This window comes from Cataglyphis hispanica, chromosome 2 (genome assembly GCF_021464435.1).
Source record: "Cataglyphis hispanica isolate Lineage 1 chromosome 2, ULB_Chis1_1.0, whole genome shotgun sequence".
NCBI classification, from domain to species: Eukaryota; Metazoa; Arthropoda; class Insecta; order Hymenoptera; family Formicidae; genus Cataglyphis; species Cataglyphis hispanica.
The window spans coordinates 3,073,157-3,091,285 of NC_065955.1; the positions used below are offsets into that span (position 1 = coordinate 3,073,157).

The 18,129-nt window shown below is 30.9% G+C and overlaps 2 protein-coding genes across 5 annotated transcripts in view; one reads left to right on the forward strand and one right to left on the reverse strand.

Moving 5' to 3' along the window:
• LOC126857908 (filaggrin) overlaps positions 1–17,279 on the reverse strand; it is a 117,588-nt gene extending 100,309 nt beyond the window's left edge. For all 4 annotated transcript variants that reach the window (XM_050607830.1, XM_050607806.1, XM_050607798.1 and 1 more), the window contains exon 1: positions 16,957–17,279. In XM_050607830.1, coding sequence (XP_050463787.1) covers positions 16,957–17,035 — 79 coding nt within the window. In that variant the 5' untranslated portion in view covers positions 17,036–17,279. The remainder of the gene's footprint in view (positions 1–16,956) is intronic.
• Positions 8,647–12,562, forward strand: LOC126858014 (venom acid phosphatase Acph-1-like). The gene is made up of 7 exons (XM_050608022.1): positions 8,647–8,823; positions 9,265–9,372; positions 9,854–10,119; positions 10,412–10,568; positions 10,650–10,773; positions 11,254–11,465; positions 11,697–12,562. The coding sequence occupies exons 1-7, from the start codon at positions 8,731–8,733 to the stop codon at positions 11,961–11,963; spliced, it is 1,227 nt and encodes a 408-aa protein (XP_050463979.1). The 5' UTR covers positions 8,647–8,730; the 3' UTR covers positions 11,964–12,562.
• Positions 17,280–18,129: the final 850 nt, after the last annotated feature.

The window sequence follows — 18,129 nt, forward strand, 5'->3', positions numbered from 1 at the left end:
GAATGCATTTGATGAACGTAATGGAAACGGGATTTCTCAAATGCAATTCAATCTCGCTGAATGTTTAAAAGATCTTCCGCGTTTAATCCGCTGAGCTGACTAATGATTTTAATATGAACAAAAATAATTTAAACTTTAAGGATATAATTCTCTCTAACAATTGTAGTACAATCCTTAATATAAAACTCAATTATTTTTATATATTATCTTAAACTTCATATATTAAATGTTTCAATATAATTAATTAATTTATATAACATAAATATAATTTTATAAGATATAAATAGATCATAATTTTATTTATCAAAAATATGGAATTAAATATAAAAAAATTAGATTCGTTATATTATCTTCAAGATGTTTAAGTAAAATATTAACGCATTCTGTACTATTGTCACATAGAATGAAGAAAAGTAAAAAAAAAAAAATTAAATAAAAAGAAAATTGAGCTAATTAGAATTGTAGTCGATGTGTGCTTTATTTGAACGAAATAAAGATGACACAATAAATCGAAATATCTTGCTTTTCTCTCTTTCCCATAATACAATTATTACAGATATTTACACATCTACAATTGCGTTATATTCTTCTTTTCCTTATGCTCTTCTTCATACATTAACTTCGTATAATTCCTCATTTATATAATTCTTATCGCAATTCTTATAGCAAGAAATTCCCATCAGCAGCGTACTTCTGCGTCATCCCAATATTTTTTGAGATCCTAGAAATTGATTTGATAATAAAGCCAGTGCGAAAATGTTCTTATCGAATGTGTCAGCAAGTCTAAAAAATCCGACGTCATACGTGAATTTAGGGTGAAGAATATTCGCGAAGGCAGAGCGCGGACAGTAAAATAAAGCCTGGCTGAATGTTTATCGATGTATTCGAAGGACATTCTCAGTACTTCCGCGCGCACATTATATAGGTCACTAGTCCAAGGTCCCGCCAAAACTATGCCCCGGAATATCGCGGCAACTCGTGTACCACATCAGGTAATGCGCTGCGGGCACTTCCTGTGTGACCCATATATCCCATTACGACATTGCTCTCTCCTCATATTTACGTCCAGATTCTGACAGGAACAGGTGTTTTTAAATGTTTCCAAAACTAGGTAAAACTATAATATTTTATATATTATATATTAGTTACATGCATTTTGTAATATTTCGTGTATAAAAGGTTTTTATACCGTGATGAATTTTTTTGATTATAAATTGTTTTTTTATTTCTTTATAAGTATCCTTCGATTGCTTTCTATGATAGAAGCTGTCTCAATATAAGCATATAATATAGAAATACATTTCCCTAAAAAAGGAACATAACAGATGATGACTGCTTGTTTTTAATACGTTAATCATAAAATGTTTTCTAATTCTCTTTGATTATTTAAGATAAAAGATTATACTAGACTAGAGTTTTATATTAAAACAAAACAAAAAATTTTTTATCGCAAGAAAATTAAAAATAATAAAGATTAGGCAAGAATTTGAAAAAGAAATCACGAAATATGAAAAATATTTCGGAAAATGGTATAGTGTGTGTGTGATAAAAGAAAGAGAGAGAGAGAGAGAGAGAGAGAAAAGAATTGAGAAAGAGAAAAGAGAGACAAGGATGTAGATGGAGGTGAAGGTGAAATTTAACACGAAAAGCGTACGCTGGCTGCTGGAAACGACTCGATGTAGTCTATCGATCGTAGACTAATCTGCAATGGTTTCTAGAGAGAAAAAGAGAGAAGGAACTTATTCCCGAACGTACCTCTTCACGCTCGACGACATCTGTCAATAAGTTATTCAATTCTCGACGCTATTGGATTTCTCTCTCCTTGTGAGATGAATCCTCAGTTGCGATTTAACCATATCTTCGTGATGAACTTATTTTTCATTCGTCTTTCGACGAATGTAGACATCCCGGTTTCTGAACGAACAGTTCCGCGAGTTCAATTCTCTCGAAGAAGACGAAATGGCAGATAATACGAGATATTGTTTAAACGCAATAATATATACAAATAAATTAATCTTGGAAGAGATGTGTTCGGTGAACGTAATAAAACCCGCAAGTCTGTACGCTCGTGATAAGAAGCTCGCGTCTGATTTGCAGCCCATTCATTATTAATACCATGTATGCAATAGAAACTTCTCTCTCTTTATCTCGCTGTTCTACGTTACTTGCAGCGAGAAGACTGCACTTGAGGCGAAAGATTTAAAATTCATAAATATCCTTAAGAATGGATGGAGGGTTCCTGGATATCTAATGGTATCATTTCGCGCATCGATCATCGCTGTTTTCCTCAAGCAATGGTTATTCCTCCCTTCTTCCCTCTCCTCCCTCTCAATAAAAAATCTCTATAATGAACTTTTTAAATCACATTTTTTTTTGTAAATTATTTAAAAAAAAGGTTTTCCAATATTTTATATTCTTATCATTAACGTTTATATACAGTTTATATAAGTTTTTTCCGCACCAAGGTTGCATATATTGAATGATGCATTCGAGTTATGCGCGAAAAAATATAGGATTACAGATTATTATGCGACAGCACGTGCTTCTCGTGCGCGACATAAAATGACCGATTATGCATCGATGACCCGACAAACGCAGCTGTGGCGTATGTTTCTTATTTCGTGATTGGAATTAACGGAAACAAAGAAATTAAAAACTGGATTTAGCTAACTGACAGACGAATTAACTACAATTCCGTTGCTATAATTTTATCGGTTTTTTCAAACTCCTCTTGCATAAGAACAGCGTATCTCAAGATTCGCGAGATCGCTGATATCTCGTTTTTTTTTTCTTTTTTTTTTTTTTTTCACCGATAGAGCACATTTGCATTCCACGCTTGTGGAAACGTAACTATATTTCTGTCACGTGTGAATAGTTTTAATAAGACTAGATATATCCGGTATTTCTGTTTTCCTCTTTCGCGCTTCCTCCTTTTTTTCCCCTCTCACTTTACCGCATCTGTCGATATATCTATCATTCAAGGTCATCATTGGTGCGAAGCTATAGAGCAAACGCGCAATCGAATAATCGATACCAGAACGAGAGAAGGTGTGCAGTTACAAAAAATGTAAGCATTAATGATACATCGTCGACGCATATTTAATAAAAACAAGTACATATCTAACTACCACTTGTCACGTAAATAAAGCTTGAATCAAAATCTGTCGAACACACTGATGAAACTCAACGATATTCAATCCTTAAAAACGATACTCATAGATGACAATATATATCTTGTTCAATTTAGCAAATCAAATTTTATAAGGAAAATTAACTTCCTTTATGCTTGAATTTCCTTCTGCCTTATATGGCGCGAATAATATTTGATATCACCTGTATATCATTTCTCATCATTAGAGTCTTAGCATATGATTATCATAAAATAACGTATTGTAATTTATACAATCTTCTCATTGTCAGACTCATCAGATTGTACATGTGTCAAAAGATTAATTTCTAATTTTGAACATATCACATACATTATACATGTTAAACATTTATACCGCAACGCGCTTGCAGTATCACATTTATTTGTGTGTATTGTTCAGTTTTATAAAAATAAAAATTTTAGAAAAAAAACTAAATGGGCAAAATATAATTTACATATGTATAATTTAAAAAATATTTCAAATAATTATTATTTAACAAGTAAGTAATGTATATGCTACAAAGATTTAATATCTTTAAATATGTTAAAATAACCTTTGCAAAGATAGTTATCTCAAAACCGGAATATTTGATACATACATATGTACATATATTTATATACATTCGTTTCAGTATATCATATCATTATTATCTAAAAGTTTTAAATTTTTAACAATGTTTTTTCCTCTCTCAAACATAAAATAATATCGTGTATGCACGTAAAATATTGTGTATCAAATCAATTAATTTATATTTAAAGTTTTTTTTGATAATGTTGCAAAATTACGTTTTATTTTTTTATTTTATTTTTTATTTCTATTGTTTTGTGCAAAACTTGTGAATTTGAATCAAAGACTATTTATATAAGACTTGTTATATAAGTTTTGTAAATAAAGAAATAAGACACGTAATGCATGTTATATGTTATTATGTATCTGAAATCTAAAATCATATATGCGATATTGAAGCGCGTTTACAATATTTATTAGCAAAATAGAATTAATCGTAAAGTTCGTGGAACCGCACGCGCGCGATTGTAGATATGATATTCCAAACAGTTGTGCAAATTATTGATTACATCAATCTTGTTTTGTTTATAATTTTTTTTAGTTTTATTTTTTTTTTTACTTTATTTTGTAATTAATTTGACTTTTTTGTTGTATTTTAATTACTATTAATTATTATATTATATTATTATTATTATCGCTAGCTAATAAAAAATTTTTTCTTCTTATTATTATTGTTATAAAAATGTAAAATATTAGCTATTTTAATACATGTTTTAATGTTGACTATCAAAAAATTAAATTTCACATTTAAATTAAAATCATATTGCAATGCAAAAAATTACGCATTCGTATAAACGAGTTTAATCGCAGTTATGCGCAAACATAGTAAATGATTAATTGCAATTAGAAATATGACTAATGTATTTTTCATTTTCTAATTTATATGTCTACATTAACAAAAAATGTACATTTACATGTAGATCACAAACCATTTTCTATATAAACATTATAAATATGTTTTTTTTTGTTTTTATATCGATAGAGTAACGTGCTTTGTCGCCGACAAGTAAAGTTTCTTAACTTTATATGTATCCAAATATACATACATATGTGTGTGTGTGTGTGTGCGCGTGTGCGCGTGTGTGCGCGTGTGTGCGCGTGTGCGCGCGTGTGCGCGCGTGTGCGCGCGCGTGCGCGTGTGTGTGTGTGTGTGTGTGTATAGATTAATAATTAATTTAACCAACTCATGTTTAAATATTCAAATTAATTTCAAAATCTTTGACTAATTGATGAACAATCATATTGTAATCATATTTGATATTAATTTATATTGTCACATGAAAAGTTACTAATGAATAATCAAGCTAACTTTGAGATTAAAACTCCAATAAAAGAAAATCAATAACGGGCGAGCTTTTACTAAAGCAAATAAATAACAATGACATTTATTACTAATATAATAGTAGATCTACATATATATTCATTTGAAATATTGTTTTAATTTCTATTCGCAAATGATATATACATATTATAATATATATACATATATATATATATATATATATATATATATATATATATTATAAATATGTATATTATAAAATATTTTATATAAATAACAAGTGTAAATTATAAAAAAAATATTTTAAAAAATCATGTAAAATATATTCAATAATAAAATTTTATACTAATAAGTGTAATATTTGATAAATTTCCTTTTCTTTGCGTTTTTTCTCTGTAATATCATTATCTCTATACACACTTATATAAGATTTCGTTATATTTATGAAACTTGGAATAGTCAATTTTTGTCCATGTAAGAATTTCTTTACGATTATGCTTATGTGTGTTGTAAAATTTGGCATAATATTTTAACTGTTGTAATCAATTAACAATTGAAGTTTTAGAAAAAAATTGCTACTGTTAATCGATGAATCCTCGATAATGATGAAATCCATTATTAGTTAATTTTTTTAAATCGTAGGTAATCGTTATATAAGTAGCTACAATTATTACATTTTACGCTATATAATTAAAGTAGATATATAAGTAGAATATAGAAGATTAAATATTAAATAATTCATGTTGTTATAGCAAAATGAAGGTCGCGCGAAAGGCGTTTTATTGGCGTAATTTACACACGGATATACATAATACATACGGATATATAACAATATTTGATCTCATTTACTTGATCTTACGCTAAAATAGCATTGACCTCACATGTGAAAAACTATGTACTATGCTTTTTTTTTTATTTTGTAATAAATCTAATATATATGCATATATTTTGTAATAGATCTAATATATCGATCAAATGACAAAATATGTAATTGCAATAGAAGAAAAAAGAGAAAAAAAAAGAATTTTATGAATAATTAATTTGTTGTAAAAAAATAGCATATACATGTGTATAATACACGCGGAATTATTCAAATATGATGCATTAGAGCATAGAATTTCATCAGGTTGTAAGAAGTCATCAACCGTGACAGAAAAAGTACTTCATGGATACACATTTATAACAAAAAGTTTAATAAGTAGATATTCTTAAAATACTTTAATATACCGGAAAATTCTTAGGAAGAAATTTCACGTTTTGCGTTAAAAATTAAAATGCAATCTTTTTTTCATGTAAAAATATATATTAGTAAATATATATGACATAATCGTGTAATAGCTTATTTTTTTCCAGCATCGTTCCAGTTATTAATTATACATGCTTTTGCGTCATCATGATCGAGCCCACTGTGGTCGTCACGATTATGAAATCATCATACATGTACTAGACATGTATCATACATATTCCTCGCAAGATCGTTAATTATAATGTGATTGGTTATCACCAATGGCATTTATAACTATGGTAGGTTACAATATATAATAAAAAAGTTTAATTTTTTAAATATTTTTCGAAGCGTTCAATCAGTTTTTTTCCCCAGAGAATTTGCTACTAAAAAAACAGTAGTTCTGCAATACCCTGTGTACACAATGACGATTCACTTTTTTATACACGTTAAGTAAATAATTATTTCAAAAATGCCGATATATTTTACTGTTCTGCGCATCGTTGCAAACGTTAACGCGTGTAAATATGTGCAATCGTGGTTTATTGTTTTCCTAATTATACTTTATATAAATGATCATTTGAACATGTCGTTTTACCATCTCGCAAATTAATTCCGTTGCAAATGTTAATCAGGAATTTATACGATGTCGAAATAGATCCCCGATTACGCATTTTATTTTTACTTTGAAAGGCTCTCAGGTTTCCCTGCATTCCGTGAATTGAATCACGGAAGGAAAATCCGTTATATGTGCGGTGAAATCAAGTACGAATGATTCTGCGAAATTTACATAAAAAACGTGGCACAAGTTGACAAAGTCTTACTCGATGTCTCATGTCAGTCATCTACTATCATCAATGAATCATTAGATTCTCTTGAATTCTCATGAACTGTCGTGAATGAGAATAAATGAATCGCATTGATTCCAACGGAAAACGGATAAAATTCCTAAAAATTTATTTGAGCTCAAGATATAATAATTAAACCTTAGAAACTAAGAAAGAAATCCCACTTTTAAAACAATTTTAAAACAAATAATGTCTTTTAATGCTTTAATTGCACTGTAACAATCTGAAATATTCTATAGTAGAATAAATATTAAAATATAAGCACGCGCGATGTTGTAGTCAAAAGAATAGACTGGATAGCCTTGGGATTTTAATAATATATGTATTTTCAAATCGATTTGACGCATGTCTGCATCTGGTACGACATATCAATATAATATGCTGATATATCACAGGAATGTCGATATTTGACATATATAAGAAAAATATAAGAAATACTTTAATGAAGAAATGTGATATTATCTATAAAATACGGGGAATATGTATAAAAATATATGTATCCAGAAAAAGATTATTAGTCTTATTAAAAAAAAAAATCAAATGAAAAGCTCAGAAAATTAAATTTAATATACTTAATATAATAATATCATTATTTATTTATTTTATTTATTATTATATTATTTTTCTATTATATGAGACCATGTGGCTGTTATCAAATTTTTTAAAGTATTTAATAAAATAATTTGAAAAAAGATAATTTTTTATTTTTTACTTTTAGATCTTATAAAACTGGTTAGTTGAAAGTTAGCTATAAAGTTGAAACTTTATAAAAGAAAAATCAGGCCACATAAAAACCACATATTTAATTAAAAAATAAACTTCTACTTATATATGTATCAATTTAAAAATAACATTTCTTTCACTCACATATTAAAAAAAAAAATCAGATAAATATCTGCAATACTTTATTGCACAAAAAGCACCTATCTTAAAATCTATCAAACATGATAAATCTCACTTTATCATTCACACAACGACGTGATAATAATTCTAAATATTTGCATACTTTATAAATAAAACATTGCATAGTAGAGAATGTGAACGTATAATCTAAAATTGTCAGAGAATTTCTTACGTAATTCACGTCATTTGCGGTTTTCTGTGGGTTTTTACTATTTGATTAGGTGTCCTTCAAGGAAGATGACGATCGAAATAAAGAAAAAGGATCAAGCGTCATTAAGAGAATTTGCTAATAAAATAAGATAATAAAACAAAAGATTTAATAAAGTTCAAATGATAAAAATCAAATTTTGCCATATTTATTATTTTATCGTATTTATTTTTTTATTTAATTTTTGATTATCCACCTCGACTTTATTGAAAAAGACCCAAAATTGATCGAAACGTTTGAATGTATAATACATCTTGAATATATATTTAATAAAATAAAATAATAATTTACGTTCTAAGTACCACGTTTGGACTCCAATTAGTCTTCCTATTTATTAATTGAGTGCTAATAAAAATAATCGGAACTGTGAGCCTGTTTGTTCCTTATCCCACTCCTACTCGCAGATGCTAGCTGAGAGAGGAGAGAGTAGAAATATAAACAATCTGCAGATTGTGCCGTGAAACCGTTGATTCCGAACGCGTCCGTCGTTCAGATCGTATTAATTGTGTTCGTACGAATCAAAAGTGTTTCGGGAAGACATCGCGAATATGTTTTTGATACATTCAACGATTTTCGCCTTCTTTTTTATTAACTTCGTTTCATCGGCCGATCTTGATGTGGAACTGCAATTACTTCACGTGGTAAAGGATTATTTAATTTTTCATAGATACGCAAAATCGTAAAATCAATAGAAATCGCATTTTTAAAAGATGTGTGAATACAACGAAGTGAGTGAATTTTATTATCTTCGAGAACTTTATTTTTCTTGCAATAAAAAGTAGATGTTTTTGCAATAAAAAATAGGCGATATTATTTTTCTTTCAAAAATATGAAATAAATATTATTTCTAAATTGTTTCAAGTCAATAAGAGGCAGGTATATACTTTTGACGCGTGAGTTATGCAGATGTAAGTTTGATGTCGAGAAAAGTTTTTGAGAGAAATTAAGAAGTTACGAGAAAACGATCCCTCGTATGAGAGACAAGTAACAGAACATTTGCATTATCGTGACAGTTTGTGAGATGACAGTAATGATAATAGATGACGACAATATAATTTACATAAGTACGTTCTGTTTCGAAGATATTTCGCCATGGTGACAAAGTGCCCCATCGAGAATTTCAAAATTACCCTAATGATCCGCATCGAGAACACTCTTACTATCCAATAGGAAACGGCGATTTGACCAATGTGAGTAAAAATTATAGCGATTAAAATGAAATATCGTATTGTTTAATTACGTGATTAATTTACCTATATCAGCAATTATATAATTTGATCATTCAGGAACCATATATGTGTATTATAGTATATATTCTTGTTTTGTGCCATGTTTTCGAATTGCTTTAAAAAAAAAACATGTTTTAAAAGTAGATTAAATCACACGCTGTCGTAAAGCTTATAACAAAGTAGTTATCTATTTTATGATCTTCGTCTTATATAACGTGAATATAAGCATTTGGCATTTACCGTCATCAAGTCTCACACATTACGATATTTTTCACAAAATAAAAAAACAAAAGTAATTATCTGACTTCGATTGAATAATAATTGCTATTTTAAACTGAAAGAAAAGGGGATAAATATTTTGATCTCTAAAAAAATTCGTGTAATCTTCTGATATCCATCTCTCGAAGACTTGTCTAACTAATGTCTTTTCTCGTGTAATTAGCAAGGCAAGATGCGGGAGTACAAAATCGGAACAATGCTGCGCGGAAGATACGATCAATATTTCGGTCCGGATTATTGGCCGGCCAAGATCTATGCCCGATCTACGGATGTCCCGCGAACACAGCTGTCTCTCCAGTTGGTCCTAGCAGGATTATTCCCGCCCTCCGAGAGACAAACCTGGAATCCACACTTGCCCTGGATTCCAACGTGGACGTTCTTCGTGCCGTACAAGACTGACAATCTCTTGTTTCCGCATTACTGCCATCGGTGAGTGATTTTACGAAAATTTAAGCGCAGGAACATTATAACGAAATAAGTGATTTTGCCAATCTTCTTTATAGTTTCTGTATTTTTTTCTACGTCTACGAACAAATATATTTATTTTATTATCTTTATATTTTATATATTTATTCATTTTTTATCTACAATGCAAAATGAGAAAAATCTGGAATAAAAAAAAAATATTTAAATATTTTATCATTCTTATATGCTTACGTAACTCTCTCTAGTAATATTTCAATTAACAAACATAGTTATTTTCCCTTTTGCTAATTTTTAGATACAGGGAAGAATATCAACGATTCCTTCAATTGGACAGTACAAAAAACATAATTAAAAAATACAAGAACGTAATGGATTATTTGACCGATCACTCAGGTAAATTGATTAACAGTACGGAAGCAGTTACTCATATGTATAATTTACTCAAAGAAGAGGTGAGCAATTATTTTTCCACAGTGTAATAAATCCTTTAAAAAATATATTCATCTTAATTTTTGTCATACGATTATTTTCAGACTGCACAAAATTTGACACTACCAAAATGGACTCAGAATATTTATCCTAATCCGATGGAAGAGATAATAGAATTGGACTTCAAACTTCGATCGTATACAAAGACTTTGAAGAAATTAAATGGAGGTTGGTACAATTATTTAAAAAAATGTCTCTAAAATGTGCTAGCAAACTTTGATAACATATTTTATTTACCCGGAGAAAAAAGATCAACTGTATAATATATATAATACAGTGAAAATAATAAAATAATAGTAATTTCCAATAATTTCTTTAAAGCTAAAGAAAATAATATTCTTTTAAGATCAAAGTTCTATGAATTTCTTAAGCATTCTGGCAAAACTTTATCACAGGTAGAAAGCATTTAAAACTTAAAAAGAATGCGTTCCTTGACTTACAATTATGCCTTCTCTCATGTTTAAAATGAATAAAATACGTTGCTAGTATGATAATTGACTCTGACAATATCTTTTATATATAATATCTTTTATATATAATTGACACACTTTTTTTTTCATTATTTAAAACAAAACTCTAGATTTGTATTATAATTCTTCATGTACTACTATGTATATTATAGTATATTATATAGTATATTATACATAGGTATATTACTTCGCAAAATGGTGGATGATATCCAAGAACGAAGAGCAAAAAAAATGCCACATGACAGAAAAGCTTTTTTATTTGGCTGTCACGAAGTCAATATAGCTGCCGTTGCTTATGCTTTGGGAACAAACGAACCAGCAGTCCCTACTTATGGTTCTACAATTATTCTAGAAACTCTCCAGGACAAGAAGGGAATTTACTACGTCCGGGTATGTTACATGACACTTTTCTTATCAATGAAATGAACCCAGAGATTAAATTGATCTATGCTAAATTTGCACAGAACTATCGAGATAACAAATCTATCCTTTAAAGTATAGTTAATAAGAGAATAATCGATTATTATATCTTTATCATACACATATATTATTTTCTTGTTATAACATTTTAGATAATAATCCAAAATGAAAGATTTACTTTTCATTGCTACGTTTTCATAGATCTTACTGTGGACTGGCGTTACGGAACAGCTGATTATACAGACGATTCCAGGTTGCACGGAATTGTGTCCCTTCGAGAAATTTCTCGATATTGTAAAGGATGTTTTACCGAATGACGACGAATACTATTGTCGACGGAGTGATAAAACGACGAAGGATCTTATACCACATTATCAATCATCAGCGACACATATAGCCGGCGACAGATTTTGCCGATACATCTTTTTCGTCGTTCTATTCGCGTTTGCGTCGAAATCCGTACAATAGTGATTCAATGCGAATATAGTCTAGATATTTATTTTCCTTTTTTCGCGAGGAACGTGACCTTAACCAGGGAAATAGTTGTGAAAATAATCGACTCGGCTCGCATCCTGACCGATACTTGTATCGGAAATACTTCATCGAACTATGAGAGTACTCGGAAGGCCCAGCGATGTTGCGGTTATACATTTCGCTGCGTATGTTGCGGTTAACGCGTTGATATATTTTACCGCACGTGTCGTTACATTGTCATGTTACACACGCGAACTGTGTACATATGTAAATAGCTGTATCGGTATATTGATTTTATTGTAGTCGATATCGTAATCACTTCAAAACGAACATTCATAAGCACGTATTATCTGGAACGTGGGATTTTTAAAGCCTTTGTCGGATTTAATCATTCATTCATGTTCGTAAGTAAATGTTGGTAAAAGTCACCTACGACATCCTCCACTAATGTGACATTCCCCACTGCCATCTAAATATCTCGTTATTGATATTCGTTAATGTTAATATATTGTATAATATTGTATATTATTTTATGACTTTATGTAAAGCTCAATGAAAATCAGATATTAACAAACCGAAAAATTGATGAAGAATTATGGTATGTATTTTTTGCCATTACTATTTTTACATGTACATATAGATACATTTGACAGTATTACGCAATAAAAATTAGTCTTTTACATATTAAATACATAAATAATTTTTTTTATGTGAAACCGATAATAGAAAATAATGCAGTAACCTGGAAATGTAAAAAATAAACGTCAGTTTGACAGCCATTTTAATGTCACAGATATCGTAATCAGATTAAGTTCTCTATTTGGCGAATGCTAAATTGGAGCAAATTTGATTTCAAAACGAACAGACTGACTTTTCTATTCTCGTCGAGATGAAGAGTTGAAGAATCTGAACGCGATCGAATAGCAGTTTCCAATATAGTCATGAGATAGAAATGGATACGATTTCGATCGACATATTCGTCACTTTGATTTGGAGAATCATTAAAATTGTAAAAGAGGAAAATGGAGATCTATAATATCTCTGTTTGCATATAATGCGCGATAAAATATTTACAATTCAATAAAATATTTGAGAAACACTGCTCCTGTGCGATTCGCGCGCGATCCTTCGTTGTCGTTTTCCGTTCTGCATGGAATCACGGAATCAAGCATCTCGACGTAGATACGCGCAACCAAGAGGGGTCCCTGCACTTTCGTTACGGTGATTCACCTTGCGTGGCGAAACTACGAATGCGTGTGCATCTAAGATGCATCCGTTAAGTGCATTTCGTACAAAGTGCGTTATTTACATAACGACGGTTCTTGACGATATACTGTCACAATAAGATATCATGATATTACAAATGAGAGAATGATACCACAAAATATACTTATTTTATATACTCTTCTATTATCAATGAGATTAGTACATCCGACGCGGTCAAGAATTAAAACGGTAGAAAAAATTAATAAAGCGACTTCTCTATCCTCTCTCTCTCTCTCTTCTATTCGACCCAATTTGAAATAGCGAGCTATTATTCGAATTAGCATGAATAATGGCATCGTTATAAATGCAAACTCTATAAATTATGCTCGATAAAATATATTTGGTTAACCTGTTTTTTTTTTCTATTAGTGTGAGTGTTTTTTTATTTCTGTGATACGGTACGTATTTTTTATTAAATATCAATTTTAATCCCGCGCGATATATTGATTTGTTTCTAATAAAGAATTCACCGACGGAGTAATTCTAAATTGTAAGAGAAACGGTTTCGGTACGATATCCATAATTTTCCAACTCCGATATAGTCCAGGGTGCTTTGTACTATTCGATACGGGCTATAAATAACTGCTATACTAATTTATACGAAATTGTACGTGTACACAGTGTGCAAGTACGTGGCGCTTACTTTAAATAATTAACAATGTTGAATCAAAGCCGAAATCTAAACGGATCATTAACGCGATTAATAACTTATACTTGTTTGTCAAAATATAAGTACTACTACTTTAGACAGTCTACTGTAGACGAAAGATTTTTCTCGTTAGAAAAAATATAATAATCTTGTTATGATAATTCTTTATAAAAATATAGTACGCAAAAATACTAAAATTTTTTTCATAATATTAAAAAAATCAATAAACAGAAATTTTGTAATGTGCATTATTTATGAATAGTGATTGTACGTTTGAGAACATCTGTACCTTATCATGAAAGATGGCAAATTACAAACGTATAAAGGTGAAGGTGTGGGAACACATACCACCGATGAGTGGTAGCTAATATTCTCTCAAGGCAAGGGTTTCTCAATAGACATATGATTGTTTAAGTGGCAGGCACAGATAAGGCGCCGGCGAAGGAACATCGTGAGGAATTTCTAGTTTGCATTATGCAAATTCCATCGTCGCATATATGTTAATCGTTCTTTAAATATTTTTGATATTTCGTTGATTAACCAGCAAGTATGTCGCGAGATTTTGCCTCACAAATAAAAGCAAGATAGAATATAAATATAGTTACATAAATTATATAAAAAGTACAGATATAAAATTCATAAAAATATTAATATTCTAACAGTAATTTTGTTATTTGTTACGTATGACGATAATAAATATTAGAAAGTAATAAGCAAGTGTAAACAATTAATATTCTATCTAATTTAATAATTATTGACTATTCACATACACACATACTCATAATAAATAGCTGATTATAAATATTAGTAATTATAATAACATAATTAAATTTTTCAATATTAATATTTTTCTTGAATGGAATAATCTATTTTTACACGATTTACCTTTCCGCTTTCTCTTTATTTTTTTGTTTAAAAATATTTTATTTAGAATATTCTTATGCAAAATGCATCAAGAAAGAGCTTGCTATGAGTCCGTCACCTATTTCTTATAGGTGCTTTCTTCGGCGCAACGTATTTTACAAATAAAAGATGTAATGCATTCCTCTGTGTGTGTGTGTGTATGTGTGTGTGTGTGTGTGTGGTGGTGTGTGTGTGTGTGTGTGTGTGTGTGTGTGTGTGTGGTGTGTGTGTGTGTGTGTGTGTGTGTGTGTGTGTGTGTGTGTGTGTGTATGCTGCAAGCATATGTAGCTACTGTAATATCCTTTCTTGTCATTGCCGAAGGTCGAGGATAAAGCTTGAGATTCGCGCATGTGTTCATGAAATGCAATATCTTTGGTTGTATAAAAATCCTGCTTTAACATTTCGGTCTATCTTCACCAACGTTCGATATATGCAGCAAGACAATAAATGAAATAGAAAGTAGCGTGTGCGTATCTTTGTGTTCTAAGGAAAAAAAAACATAAACTCCGGAGCCAAATAAGATTAGATTGCCGGAAAAATTCGACAAAGTGGGAATAGAAAGGCGATAATAATCATGATTCTTATGAAGAATTACAAAGAATGAGCATTGTATGCATATTTTACGCAAGACGTGCGCACGACCCCGAGCGATTAAACCATCGCAGCTTCTCTGACCATGTACTTCAAGTTGCACGTATGCGTATTTTCTTACGTGCGTAACTCACCTGCGTGACGACTACATCATTTGAGTCTCGAGAAATGCTGCGTTTTACCGAGCAATAAAATATTCTTTAAACGAGTAAGCAAGATTGAATTATTTGACAGAGAATTATTGACAGGGACTATCATTTTAGTCGAATTTTTATTTTACATTCTGAAATTTCTTTTAATTAATCATTTTTCTATTCTGTGCATATTATCTCATGCAATAATATATCGAAATTCCGACGAAATGTCTTTTATCTCGCAAAATAACTAATGGCGGAATCGAGTCTGCGGTATGTGAGCAAGTGCATTATCAACAGCGACTGCGTTAAACCGGCAAATGCGTTTTGTATGTTTCGGCATGATTGTATCCTATGTCGTGTCATCGAATCGCAGTGATATTCTCCGCGATAAATTCCGAAAAATATTGGAAAGCCTTTACAAATTGAGGGAAAAAGAGAGGAAGACAAAATCTTTTAATCAACAACGTTTTGATAAAATCATAATCTTATATAGTACAAGCTATAGAAACTTTAAGTGAAGTCATAATGCGTAATAAATAAAAATAATATACATTGTATGACGAAAGTAATTTTTAAATAATAACAGTACTATAAATTTGTTTTTATACAATATGCATATATGCAAATTATTATCATTATCAAGCATTTTATAACTTTTGTAAAGCGTTTGATTATATCTCATAAATTATACGATGTAATACTAGCGATAATTGCACGTGAAATGGAACGTGTGACGACATAGTCAGTGATGCTCATTATCGAGATAAATACCTGACGTAATGTAATCAATTTCCGAGAGTGCTGATGGGAACCGCGTAGCGGCTATCGAATAGTTTTCGGAGTTACGAGACTAATTACTCTTACCTAAGATGAGCTCGAATGATAGACGAATGATAACACGAGTATTCATCCATGTACACTGTGCGCGCAACTTGTTAATCACTGATTATCGTTAAGAGAAAGAGCTTATAATACCGTGAACATATAAATATACAAATATAAGTTACCTTCTTACAATTCTAATTATAAAAAATACAATATTAATGAATTACTTATATTATTATTTCTTCTGGTAATAATTATATTTTTTAAAAAAGAAAAAGAAAAGAAAAAAATGATTTGATTTCCTCATATTGTTCGATGTTAAAAATTATGACATATGCATGCTGTTTACTAAATGGCTGGCGTCCATTCGTCAAAGTTTCAATCAAATTGGAAAATCGCGAGAGACGTGACTTTACGCCGGCGACGTGCGTCAGGTTGCGCAAACGTGACTCGCATTTAATCGTACGCGCCTGTCGTTTTATATAACGCGCGCCGAGATGCACATGGACGCGTCAACTTCGAAGACGTTATAAATAAACATCAGAAAAGATTGCAATAATGCGAGCATTCTTGGTCGGTGCGGCATAGATGATTTAATAAAAAAGCAAGGACTTACCGGCGACGAGTCCAAAGGTTGATGTTGTGCGCGAAGTTGCGTGCATCGGTTGCGATTCGAAGTTATCCTTGGGGTGCATTGCACTTTGAAAATCCAATCCTATGCTGGTAATACTCAAGCCGCTGCATCGGCACGCATTTGGATTTGTTGCACACGTATCGGTGTAAATCGTTTTCACCACTAATGCACTTGCGAATTTAAAGCGCGAACTTCGTTCCGCTCGCTCGGCGGCGTGCTCGCACTCGCAAAGATGATAAAGTGTCGCAAAATGCACTTGGCGGATTGTATGACAGATAGCGAGTGACGCATGTTGCCAGGTTGAGTTCGCTGTCACGCCTCGGGCCTTCACGGCGGTGCAACATCGTAGGCAGGTGCCAGGTAAGGAACTAGGAATCCAGGTGCCCTTGCTGCCGGCAACGTCATTACGCGGCCGCGACTCACTTTCGCAATTTGCGCGGCGCGCTTCAGAGATGTGCGCAAGCGCGCGCCACTCTATAGGATGTCAAGTAAAGAACGGGCTGGAAATTTAATTGCGTGTACCTAGAAAAAAAGAGAAAAAAACAGTTAAATCTTATAATATCGAAGATAGAACTAGACTCGACAGAGTTCGAACAATAAACATTATAATAAAAAAATAGAGAAATATAAAAGAAATTTGAATTGTGTTGAACCGAACTCCATTGCAATTAGGATACATTTCATGTTTAAATAAGAAATTTGTGCTTTAAGCAAGTTTCAAGCACAAATTTATTGTATAATATTATTCTCTATGTATGCATGTTCTGTAACGATAAGATCTTTTATCCAAAATATTTTATGTAAAATATTTCACAAAGAAATTGAAAACATATTCGAATAAACTTTAAGCATTACAATATAGTACAATCTTTCGTTTATCGTCGAGTATTGATTAAAACATTTCTTGCATTTTCTTTTAGGCAAATACTGTTTACAATGTTTACATTCATACCTTGAATTATTTTACCTTTTTATTGTCTTGGAATTTTGATATTCGTCAGTGCGGATTCCGGCGTCGTTCCTCGCGCATCGATGCCATAGATGTATAACAATATAATAGAATGAAACGCAACACCACAGTACAATATGCTATTTCCATTAAACTGAACATTATAAAGATTAACATATTCGATAGAAAATTTGAAAGAACGTAAA

Excerpts from the sequence above, each read along its gene's own strand:
- LOC126858014 (XM_050608022.1), top strand. The coding sequence starts at position 8,731 with ATGTTTTTGATACATTCAACGATTTTCGCCTTCTTTTTTATTAACTTC. Across the intron at positions 8,824-9,264 it reads AACTGCAATTACTTCACGTG|ATATTTCGCCATGGTGACAA; the intron begins GTAAAGGATTAT and ends TCTGTTTCGAAG. Across the intron at positions 10,120-10,411 it reads TTTCCGCATTACTGCCATCG|ATACAGGGAAGAATATCAAC; the intron begins GTGAGTGATTTT and ends GCTAATTTTTAG.